Genomic DNA, 12,697 nt, shown 5'->3' with positions numbered 1-12,697 from the left:
TATAATACACATCGCGGTTTTTGCCGCGGTTCCAAAAACAAGAGAGAGAGCAGCCAAGTGGTGTAAGATAGAGGATTGGAAATGAAAAAAAAACAAATGGAATGGAAATAAAAACGATCTTGTGCCGGTTTGCGGTGTGTCGTTGAATCGGTTTTTTATTATAAAAATGAAATGATAGTGTGAGTAGTAACACGCCAGAGAGAGAGCTCTAGGTTGAAGATCGATACAAATACAACAAAAAAGGGTGTAGCTGCTGCTACAGTAGAAATTTTTGTCGCATCCCCTCACAAAACCGCGTGTCTGGGTTACCTATCATATTTGCATATAGATTTTAATAATAAATTACATCGTGCGGTTGTTGGTGCGGCATACAAGTATTTTTGAGATTGAGGAGAATTCCACCGATCGGGTTGGCAACCGCAATAACGAAGATTTAACCGGCTTCATTTTGTCTTTAATGAAGAAGGGGGTAATGAAAAAGGGTTGGGAGGGAAAAAACAGCCACACAAGACACCTCTGCCAGAGGCCAAACGAGAACGGTGACGACGAACGATGATGCTTCTCTACCATGTGGTGTCTTAAAGCTGGCTGATGATGATTTTTGACGTTCGACTTGTTGTCGCTGTGCTAGTCCATAGCATCAACAGCATCTTAGAGATCACTGTACACAGTATGAAAAGAAATTAATAGTTTAGCGTCTTCTCTAATTCTACCTACAAAATAATGATGATCTATTTCATCTAAGACGTAAATTATTATGCCTACCTAATTATACACGAACAGATTTTGTAAGTTTATTTTTGCGGTTTGTGGTTGGATTTTTAAGAAAGAAAAAAAAAAAAAAAAAAAACAATTCTCGATATATTTTGGAAGACGTCTGGAATGGAAGAGTTTGCGACAAAAACAATCTTTCTGCCTCTATTATTTTAGAAGCAAATACAACCGACTAGGTAATTGCGCCGAAATCTATTTTTAAGACATTCTAGAGACGATAAAATTGTTAGTTTTTATTATTACATAAAATGGGAAGTAGATTATGTTTGTTGTTCGGAAAAGACTGAACTGTGGAATAATTATTAAAGCCATATTTTTTAATACAAAAAACAAATTGTTTCTGATCAGAAGCAGTTATTTGATCAATTGGATATCGTCTTGTATAAATTAATAAAATTTTGTATCAGGAGGTCAAAAAGTTCGCCAAAGAGTGGAAACTCGGCATGTTTTTGTTTTTCCTTTTCAATAGAGATAATTTTTTCGAAGTTCCTTTTTTTAGTTTTGTGGTAAAAACAATTAAGAAGGGGGTGATTTAACATATCGAACCCAAATTTCTGCAAGGCAGTTGTCACACCTTGGTACTTGGGAACCAGAGAATTATCTTGTAAAACCAGAAAACCTTTTGTCCGTTTGCCGCTAATTTTCATTTGTTGGCTTTTTTTAACTTATTGATTTAATATAGCTTTTTATGGCTTTTATTCCACACAAAATGTTGGCGTTTCGTCTCGGTGCAGCTCATTTTAACAAGTCTAATTAATATAGTGCTGATTTTATAGTAGTACAAAAAATTTGTAGGTATTATAAAACCAATTTTCTTCTTCATTTTTTCACCTTATGCATCAAAGTACCCTTCGGTACACTTTTATTTCAAGGGTCAATAGCAAAAAAAAAAAGCACTCTTAGTCAAAATGATGAGGTCTTGTAGTATTTACTGAGCATTTGATTTTAAGGGTCGTCGATGAAGTAAATTTAGCTGATATAATTGATGTGGCTTGACGAGAAATAGCCCCCGAGAAATATTACCCATTTCGTTAACTATTAACCAGTTCAATTTTTTTCAATTAGTACTAAAAAATATTGATGAATTATTGTATTTCTTTCACCTCCATAAACAGGGAGCGTTTTTAACTTCGCGATGATATTTTAAAACCTACTTTACGGTTAGTTACAAAAATACTGATAATTAATACCAAAAAACTAATAATGAATGAAAACTCCTTTATGGCAGCTTACCCTTTAGTGACTTATATCAAAGGAAAAAAGCAGAAAACGAAAGAACCAACTCTTCTATTTTTCAAAAATGATTTTTTTTTACAACGAATCGATAAAATGAAGTATAGATAAGCTAATCCTGGAAGGAATTTTATCGATTCTAGCCATAATTTGTTAACGTAATAGAGTTAACAGTACATTTTTATTGTATTTTCGACCTTTCATTCATTCTAACCTTTAATTTCTAACGACCAAACATAATAAATCAACAAAACAAAAACTAAATAATAAATTAAAAACTGAAGTAATAGCAAAATTGTTATTTACGAAAGAACAAATAAATAAATACAATGAAAATAAGTAATGATAACAAACAAAAAAAGTATTATTTCCGCTTGGATGCAATTACGTCAATCGAGACAATAATAATGAGAGAAGGAGGGGTTTTTTTTAAATTATATTTTCTCAAGCCAATATGTAAACTATATAAAAAAAAATAGAGTACAACATTCCATATTTGGATGACACAAATAAAAAAAAAAGAAGAAAACACCCAGATGGACATGATGACTTAATGGAAAATAGAAAATTGCAAACTGCAGTTTATATTAATTGACCAGTCAGCCAACCAGCCAACGCAGCGCCATAGAGCTTAATTTAAATAATTAAATTGCTGAAGGCGTAAATGCTCGTTTTATTATTTTTAATTGTTTAATTTAAATATAAAACAAACATGCATTATATATATTAAAAACAATAAAAACCTTTAGTGTTGAAAAGAAAATTAAAATAAATGGCATTTTTCGCTACATAAATGAAAAAAGAAAAACACTTTAGATAATTAAATTCTTTTATTTTGTTTTATTTTTGGGAGGAGGTGGTGCAGACCGATCTATTGTTATTAGTGGATGACGTTGAAAATTCTGAATTAAAAAAATTAACTATAAATATAACGTAGACAAGAGACTTTTTCGTTTTATACAAACAAAAAATATTTAATTATAATAAAAAGTGGAACAGATAAAAAATTCCAGAATTATTGATTTTTATATTGCATAATCTCATTAACAATACCGAATTGATTCTTAATCTTGTCACAAAAAAAAATATGAATACAATTTTTGCTGCGATAAAAAAAAAATGAATATATACCAAATAAATGTAGTTAATCTTCTTCTCAGTTTTTTATTGATAAATTATTATGTAATGAAAATATATAACCTATTTAATATACCAATCATATAAATAATATTATCCTCCTATCGGGTGCTTAAAAGATTGGCAGATTGTGTGAAATAATGAAGACTGAGTAATACATTATTTCAATAAAATTTAATGCTCTCATAACAATTCGGCGAAAATACAAATTCAATCGGAAATTTTATCGTTTTTTTTTTTCTTTTTGAAAATATGTTTTAATGGTCATTTTCCAAGAAAATAAAACAAAAAATAATATCGTAAGTTTAAACTGAATGATAGATACTTTTTTTTTTAAATATTTCACAAATGGTAGGTATGATAATAAAATAAATAATGCTACAAAATTACTCATTGGGTAGGTATATTATGTGTGTAGGGAAAAAACATTATAATAAAGATAACAGATATTATATTTGAATATTGAAACTTATTGAATAATATCTTAACTTAGTTTTAATGTTCTAAAAGTAAAGTGATGAATCTGTTTGAAATATATCTGTTTTATATATATCTGTGAAATATATGCTGTTATGCCTTTTGCAGATCCACAGAGCATTTATCGCTAACATAGAATGTGAGCTAACTAACCCACCGAAACCTTAAGCATATTCGCAAATGGTAGCTGAAAAACGTTCCAATAACTTTTTAAATTTGAGTGCACGCAGAAGTTATAGGTACTTTATTTCATATCTGCAGGCTTTCCCTAAGTCCAAGTTAAATTAAAAGATAAAGTTGGCTCCTGAACAATTGTCAATTGAGCATACCTATAAATATTTAAATGAACCACGCTTTAACTTTTTTTAAGCTGGTCACGCATTTTATCAACGTGTGTGGTCCGATAGGAGACAAATTTTTTAACTTTAATTTAGTTTATGGCATTCGCTATAAGTTATCTACATCACTCATAAAAATTAATAAACAAGTCGGATAATTCGTAAAATTGCGATACCTATACGATTTCACTTTATGGGGGCGTAATAAATGATTTTATATTTAAATTACTCAACATTTCTCCAAATAAGTCTTACTTTTATTTTTTGTTGTTTAGTTTTCATGACTAAATTGTTGTGGGTTTTAAAATTTGTTTTTTTTTTTCGGTGGTTTTGGTGATACCAATTGAATTTTGAAAAGAAAGTAGGTATGTAATAAAATAACAATAAAAATGATAAAATCGATGATATCATTGGTCTGTTTTTTAGCTCATACAAATTTGTCACTTTATGTAGGTGCTGGACATAAACAGTTCAATGCTGCAGATAAGTGATTAAAGTACATAATTGACTTTTATTTTTATAAAATATCGAAACTATCGATAATATTCCAGTCGATGGGAGATTTTGTCCTAAAATATCGTACTGACTCTTATAAAAATCGAATTTTGGAAACTCTTTAAATTATTTAAAATTAAAGTGCATTTCATCTAGGTATAATAGCTGACGTTCAAGTTATATAAAAAAAATGTAAGTGAAAAAGTTTAAGAGTACAAATTATGGAAATGCTTTAATAGAAAAAATCAAAACTAAACATTGATGTTTCTTAGGGTGTCATGTCGCATATTTTCCGAAATTACGAAGCCTTACCCCTTAGTCCAGTATCTTTACACGAATAAATAAACCGATTAAAATCTCATACTGATAAAATTAGTTCGAGTGGCACAAAAAGCCTTAAATATGGTCTAGAAAAGAAGTAATGTTGATGTTGCGCTACAACTTGAAGAAGTATTTGATAATATCAATTATCAAAACTTGATAAAAAGGTAACAAAGGTACAGTGGTGAAAAAAATAATAGAAACAAGGTGCTCTGTAATATCTTTCTGAATTTTGTTTGTATTAAATTGAAATATGCGCAATTAACATAACATTTTATAAAAATACAGCTTTAAATCTTTTTTTTTTTTTTTTTTTGCAAACCATTAAAACCATGGAAAAACTCAAAGCTAAAATTATCAGCGCATTTAAGCTGGAAAAAATAATAGAAATAAAGTTGAGTTTGTATAGGTACTTTTTGGTAAAAAAAATGCTTTTGTATAAAAATTGCGATCAATTCTGTTAATACTTAATTGTTGCACCTTTCCTTTATATCTTTAAATCTTGTATTTTCTATGCACTTAGGCGAATATTTAGAAATCAGTGTTTACAACACTGAATATAGTATTTTTAAACATTTTTAAGGGGTAAGAGATGAAGTGAAATCACTTATATAGTACCCACTACATTTTGCCAGAGAAAATTTAACAAACTCAAAATTATTTTGATCAGTTTAAGTTGAATTAAAACCTACTGAAATGCAATATAATTGGATTGTAGAGCTTTTAAAAATTCTGAACAAAGGTTCTGATTCAAGGGCATTGGCAAATGAATCCGAAAAAAATCTTGCCCAACAGAATTATTCTCTTGTTAAATGAATATATATCTGGCGCGCAGCAGCCGTAGCATCAAGAAAATAAAAACAAGCCAAGTGAAATGTAGATACATACATAAGTCCTACCTTAGTAGGTACTTTATAACTATTTTATTTTTGGGAAACAAAATTTAATATATATTTAAATTGTAATAAGAATAACAAACCACTGTTACAACTAAGCACTTAGTACGTATCATTAAATACTATGCGTGAACTAGGGATACTTACAACAGTTTTCTGTCAACATATTTTTTTTTATTCATTATTTAATTTTTTATTAGGATCGCCTTAATATGGTTCAAAGATACATTTTAATTATGTAACTAAAGATTATTTGAAATTAATGATTTCGAGTTAAGTTTTTACCTACATTGGATCAAAATGTGAAAATTTTAATACTGGAAAACTTAAATTTGTACTAAAAATAAACTGTGCTCATGAAAAGAAAATATTTTCCTTTGGTATAGTTAACCCTTTAAACTTAGTGCTGTTTTAAATGTTTATGTTTAAAAACGTTTGGGATAGATTACTATTCTGAAAGGAATTTTTTGTTTTTCAAGAATTTTGATTGATTCAATTAAGTTGATAAATTGTTATTTCAAGAATAAAGGAGAATGGGCAAATTTGTATGGAACGAGGACGTTACGCGGCCATTAATGAATTTGTTATTTTTTGATGTAACTAAGTCCTACATACCTATATTCTGCAGAAGTTTTATCCTTGTGACGTACTTCAGAAACGGATAAAATGCATTTTTGCATTTAACACTTTATGCAGATTGTCTCTATGTTGTAACTTTAATATGTATTTTAAGTGCATATTATGATACTCTGTCATTTTTCTTGACTCTGAAGACTTTAATCTTGAATATCCAACCACTAGAACCCACACTAATAGCTTTTTTAAACAACAATTTCAATCCTATTTTGAGAGTTTTGTTGTTCAATTTTTTTTGTTATTTTGAATCGTTTTAAAAACTGTCGAACAAAAACAAAAGTTGTTGGCTTAAAAATCATGTATTATGAGTTCTATTGGTCGGATTTTCAAGATCAATGTCTTCATGATCAGGGAAAATGACAGAGCTTCATATTATATATTTTAAATACAAATATAATTCAATTTTTCCTTCACACCTTAAATGATGCATTTACAATACTAATATTGCAATATCTTGCATTTTAAAAGCAATACAGCGAAACTTCCAATGTAAAAGTTTTGCCTAAACTAGGTATAGATCTTTCATTTGATACCAATTTCATTAATGGCCGCTCAACGTCTAAAATGCCCATTCTCCTTTATTTGAGTTGTAGGTACCTACATTGGTAGGTATCGTTTGTGGTTTTTCAAAATTATTGGAGTGTTTCACTCCTTTGTTTTGTTTAATATTGGATTTTAACCGTAGATACCCAATTTGGCAAATTCGAGTGATTTGAATGTTGGTTGTTTCAATAGTGTAGATTTAAGTTGTAATTTACAATTTTTTTTTTGGGTGAAGAGTTAACTCTTTTTTCATTTTTGAAAATTGTCACAGAGTGAAAATGCATTTAGCCAAAAGTGACACCCTATGAATTCTGGAAAACGACATAAAACAAGTCCATTTGTGAAAAACTGAAAAAAAAAAAAAACTAGATAGGATAATATACCTACTAACTCTCCTATGAAGAAGTTCCAATATGACTGCACGAGATATTGAGAATCCACTTCTGATACATTTTTGCTTTTGAAAGTTTTTATGAATTTATGTGCATAGAGTATTTATGCTTGCAAATAACTAAAGTAATATAGAACTCAGGCTACACGTGTGATATTTCTTATCATTTGAACTCACTTTGCAGCAACTTTTCATCAAAAGTATGTACATATAAGTTCCTATTGGAACAAAAACCGAAACTAATTTTTTGAGAAGTAGTAGGTACCTATTCAATCATCAATAACGATCAACTGGTTAAGTAAATGAGTTCCGATTTCATGTTCCTAAAATGAATAAATTCCAAGTACATCAGTACTTAAAACAGTTTTTATGGAAGTTCAAGTTTTATTCGTATCACCCAAGTTGCCATGTTAAATAAAGAAAGAAAAAAAAAATTATGGTACCTATAACATAAATTTCCAAAATCCAATTAGGTTAACCAAAAACGAATACCTAAAGCTATAAAAAATCCACACAAGAAAAAAATTATATTCACTTCAACTTTTACATAGATACAGGTACATTACATACATACATTTCTTTATCTAACACAACAATTATAAAAAATCTATATTGGAAATTCCATACACGATAACAGTTAAATATTTGTACAGTTCAATATTTTTAATTACTGTAGCTTTTGTTCAGTGTATAGTATCGTTTTCTGTCGCAAAAAAAAAAAAAAAAAGAAGACAAGAAAACTTCTCTCTCCCATGCGCGCTAAATAAAATATCGATAAGAGAGAAGAAATGAACAAATGAAAAAAAAAAATGTGACCACAAGCAGAAGTTGAAATTCCAATTAGAAAGGCAAAAGGTGTGGTTCGCAATTTTTTTTTATCCAAAATCAAAGAAAAAAATTGAAAAAAAAGTGCAACACCAAGAAATACATGACAAACGAGTCTTCTCTTTTTTTTTATAATCAAGACTATAAATAATTCACAATAATAATTATTGTTGACATTATTTAAATAATTTTTGTTGTAATAAAAAAAAAAATATGAAAAAAAAAATCACCATTTTTGTTTAGCTGGTTAGTGTGTGTGATGTCACCCTCCTAAATTTACACAAAAGCAAAAGAAATTTACACGAAAACCGTTGCAAATTTCCCCAAGAAAAAATTTTTTAAAAACTGCTTAAAAAATCAACGACACGATTGTACGCAACGTTAATTCACACAATAAAAATATTTATGTATTATACGGAACAAACACAGGAATGGACGTTGAAATTATATATTTTATATTTATTTAAAATATACAAAAAAAAATTATATTTTTTTTTTGTTCCCAACAAATCGAAGAGCAGTTTTCTGCTTGCGGCTGTTAACGGCGACGGCGGCGAAAAAACTACTCAAACAAAATTGCAAAAAACGAATACACCTCAAAAAATATCCAAAATGAGAAGACTGACAAGGAAAAGAAGGAGAAATCATACAACTACAACAACAACAAAAATCAAATACAACGAAAGAAAATCCGCATCAAAGCAGAAGAGAGAATAAAATATCTTTCTCTCACTCTTTCTCTAACAAAAGTTCTCTGAAGGGGAGGGTGGGGTTTTTTCCTTTTTCTCATTTTAGTATTTATATTCTCTCTCTTTTAATGAAATTTCAACCGTTTTGCTGTTGAATATCTGATTAATCTAATTAAATTAACCAAATTAAAGGTGTAATTTTTCATATTACATATAAACCGGTTAAAATTGCAATCAAAATTGAGTTAAAATCAATACAAAATATACTCATTCATTGCAACAAAATTCAATTTATCATAATTTATTTCAATTCTTTCTTGGATGAATTTCTGTTTTTCTGACAGTTTGTGAATGTTGTTTCTTTTTTCTTTCATTATTATTTTTTTCATGAGAAGAAAAGAAGATGAAGTAAACATAATCGGAAAATAACCGCAATGCGGCAAAGTCATCGGGTCGAATCGTGTCAGAAGAGAAACAAAACTACAAATATACGACTGGAGTAGATGTTAGACAAGGACAGTAGTAATGCAACAACACGACACACTTGAACAGAAATTGGGGAAATATTTGAACCGATTCGAAGAGAGATGTGCGATAAAAATGTATGACAACGAAGGGGAAGAAATTGTCACTAGTTTTTCCGTGTGTAGATGATCACCTTTCGAAGGGGCAATTTTCATCATTTTTATTTTTCTTTTTTTTTTTTTTTTTTTTTTTTGCAGAAAGTTTTGATGTACTCCCGGATGAGGGATTTTTTATTTGGGACACGCACACAAGAATTTCTTCGATGATGAACAAAAATTCCATATTTAGCACAATTCACAATGGAGAATTTCGTTTTTTTTTTTGTTTTCAGATTTTGAATAATCCTGCAACTTTACACCACCAACGCACTTAGAAAAAAATGTTTGAAAAATTCAAAAAGAAAAATAAATAAATAAATAAAAGATTTCATTTGAGATCATTTATGAGATTCTTAAAATCAGAAAGAGAAAACCAATTTGACTCTCTTCTCGTTTTTAAGATATTTCTGCAGTAGTTTACATGAACAATTTTTTTTCAACTTAAAAAAAATGTATAAATTATATATTTACCATTTTATTGGTTTTTTGTTTTTGGGGGTGTTGTTTTTAATGAATTAAAAAATAATCCTTTTTATATATCGATAAGTCGATATTTTTTTTTTTGTTCTTTATCAGCACAACAAATTTGCTGCTAGCTGCTGCAACAACGACGACAAATTCACTGAATATACAGAGACCGTGTTGGACTTGTTTTGTAGTGCGAAAACAGATGGCAAGTGTTTCTTTCCCGCAAAAGAAACCCACTTAAGCCGTTTTTTTTTTTGTTTTTATATATTTATAAGCTGTTAAAGCAAAAAATTGTTGTATTTTTTGTTTTTATATTATTTTTGTTGTCTTGAAATGCAAACCGTTTCCGTTTATGTATTTGTGAAGATATATCAATTTTTTTGTTTGTTTCCTTTTCTTGTTCAAAGAAATTTATATTTATTCCCGCACTGTGAATAAAATAATGTGAATAGGTTCTTCGGCAGAAAGTAAACCTTTAAGTTTGTTTTTAGCCCGTTACGGTCCGTAGCAAGATTGCAACTGAATTGTCTTGGAAATAACGTCGATGTCTCTATCTGGCGCAAAAGTTTTTCTTTTTAAATTTTCCGTTTTCCGTCCGTTTTTCGTTTAGTTTTCTAGTTTTTCTTTATTTGTTGTTTTTTTTTTTCTTTTCTGTTAGCTGTTTTCATCTATATTTTACTTTGCTACTGCGAACCGATTTTCTATATTTCCCCAATTTTCAGATTTTGAATGCGTACAAATTTGTTGTTGTTTGTTTGCTCTGAAAACTGAACTGTGTTGAGTTTTTCTTATTGGGTTTTTTTTTTATTCATTTTGGGAGAAATATTCAACGAATAAAATTGAGGGGTGATGTTTCGTTAAGTTGTTGCGAAAAATAAAAGGGATATTATACAGTTATTTTCACACAGAACGAAACGATGGCAAAGGGATGATGATGGACGATGTTTTTGTATCTATGTGAAGGGAGAAAATTCCTTGGACTTTCTAAATGTGTTATTTGTTGTTTTTTTTGTGTGTAGTTGGGGTGGATTTTTGGGCTTTTTTTTCTTCTGTTTTTTGTTCTCGTTGTAGATAAAATTTCTTGCATATTCTGGTTTTCTGATTGTGAATAAACGGTGTTACGGTGTATCTATGAATGTATGTATAGATGTAGTTGTAAAAGTTGCCGTTGATGATGATGATGGCCTTCGTTGGAGGGTAATTTCTTGGAATTCACACAATTTTTTTTTTTTCACCAACTAACTAACGTAGGGTGAGCAATGAAATGTTTTTTTAGGGTAAATGTTCTTCTATGTAATGTAACTACGTAAATGAAGGTTCTTTTTGAAGCCTTCTAAAAGTAATGTTAATCGCGACTTAACTAGTACAGTACGTAGTTACCTATTTTATGTTCATTTTAGGAAAGGTGTTTTGCTTGACCTTGTTCTTTTTTAAACTGGTGGGTATGAGGGATAAATAGAGTCATTTCAGTTGTTTAATCATTTGGGAAATGTACCTCGGCAGGTACCTATAATAATTCTTGCTAACAGCCTTAAAATTTAAACTCTCTATCTAGAGCAAAACAAAGTTCCCTACTTAGGCTCTTATTCCTACCTACCTAGCTATAGTAGGTAGGTAAGTAACTAGGTACTCAACGAATTTATGACGTGCAAACAAATTCGCAGAGTACCTCTAGGTACATAGGTACCTAGATAATTATTGTAAGAATCAAGGGCTTTTAAGAAAGTAACCATTGAATAAGAAGTACAGGAAGGGGTATTTATCACACCTAACCTAGAGTTGGCAAGTGAAACCGTAAAAATAAACGAACTAAAAATATTATGTAAAAAAAAATCTTATAGGTATATCAAAAATTTTTCCTTAACTGTCAAATTTTGAATTAGTTTTCCAGAGGCGGACGACAAGACGGATCAAACACAGTTTTCAGTCTGTTTTTAGTTGAGAACAAAAATTGTTTATATTCCGAATAAAATTAGGATGGAAAATAGCACCTAAAACGAAAAATCGCACTTAAAGAACTAAGGATTTCTGTTGACGCACCTGGAATTAACAATATGACTGCACTCCGACCAATACAAGTGTATCTCACACTCATAGAAAAAATCTTTACTACTCTGGAATAACACCCATTTCTGTAGGTACTACTTCTCATTCAATGGAAGAAATTTGTAATAGCAACTATAGTTATAACTTTATAGCAGCTATAGTTATAACTTTAGACAGGGTGATCTAACTTCAACTTTGGAAACTTTTTTGAAAACTGCAATAACAGGGCAAGTTTTTAAAATAATAAACCAGTGGTGGTACACTATACAAAAAAGAATTGTAAAACAAACAAAAAAAATGATCAAAAATCAATTATGTACCTATAGGTACTCTTACGAAATTTCACAAAAACTGCATTTAATCGAAAAGCACAAGTTTTTGTAAAAATTGTTTGAAAACTTGCTAAGAAAACAATTGAAATGCTGTAGGTATAATATTTTATGCTTATTTAGCGAAAATATGCGAAAAATTCCTAGATTTTAAAGTAGGGTTTTTTTTTGAAATGGCATTAGTTTGAAAAAATTATTTCATTCCAAAAACAAAATTCGTTGAAAAAAAGACCATAAAATCGTTAAATTTTAATATTTCAAAAAAATCCTACGTAGGTACTTCACTAGAGAATAGTATTTTTAAGCTCCACACAAAATTTCAGCCCAACCGGTTAAAAACTGTAGGAGTAAGTTGGTAGCCCGATGGGAGCACAGGATTTTACTATCATCCTGAACCATAGCCGTATTTAGGGGGGGGGGGGGGGGGGGGGGGTTATGGGGTTTAACCCCTTCCTTTTTCAGAAAATCAAAAGATA

The 12,697-nt window shown here is 29.6% G+C and overlaps 1 protein-coding gene and 1 long non-coding RNA gene across 3 annotated transcripts in view; one reads left to right on the top strand and one right to left on the bottom strand.

Moving 5' to 3' along the window:
* The window catches only part of LOC129920145 (calmodulin), a 41,335-nt gene extending 30,859 nt beyond the window's left edge, over window positions 1-10,476 (bottom strand). The window contains exon 1 of one of the 2 annotated variants that reach the window (XM_056001362.1): window positions 9,850-10,476. In XM_056001362.1, coding sequence (XP_055857337.1) covers window positions 9,850-9,852 — 3 coding nt within the window. In that variant the 5' untranslated portion in view covers window positions 9,853-10,476. Of the gene's footprint in view, window positions 1-8,296; window positions 8,624-9,849 lie in introns of those variants that run through there. The other variant, XM_056001360.1, reaches the window with a different exon arrangement.
* LOC129920146 (uncharacterized) lies at window positions 8,756-9,820 on the top strand. Its single transcript, XR_008773194.1, has 3 exons — window positions 8,756-8,947; window positions 9,151-9,397; window positions 9,478-9,820. It is a non-coding gene; the product is annotated as an uncharacterized LOC129920146 (long non-coding RNA).
* Window positions 10,477-12,697: the final 2,221 nt, after the last annotated feature.

The sequence above is a fragment of the Episyrphus balteatus genome, chromosome 4 (genome assembly GCF_945859705.1).
Source record: "Episyrphus balteatus chromosome 4, idEpiBalt1.1, whole genome shotgun sequence".
Lineage (NCBI taxonomy): Eukaryota > Metazoa > Arthropoda > Insecta > Diptera > Syrphidae > Episyrphus > Episyrphus balteatus.
This window is presented reverse-complemented; position numbering and strand designations above follow the sequence as displayed.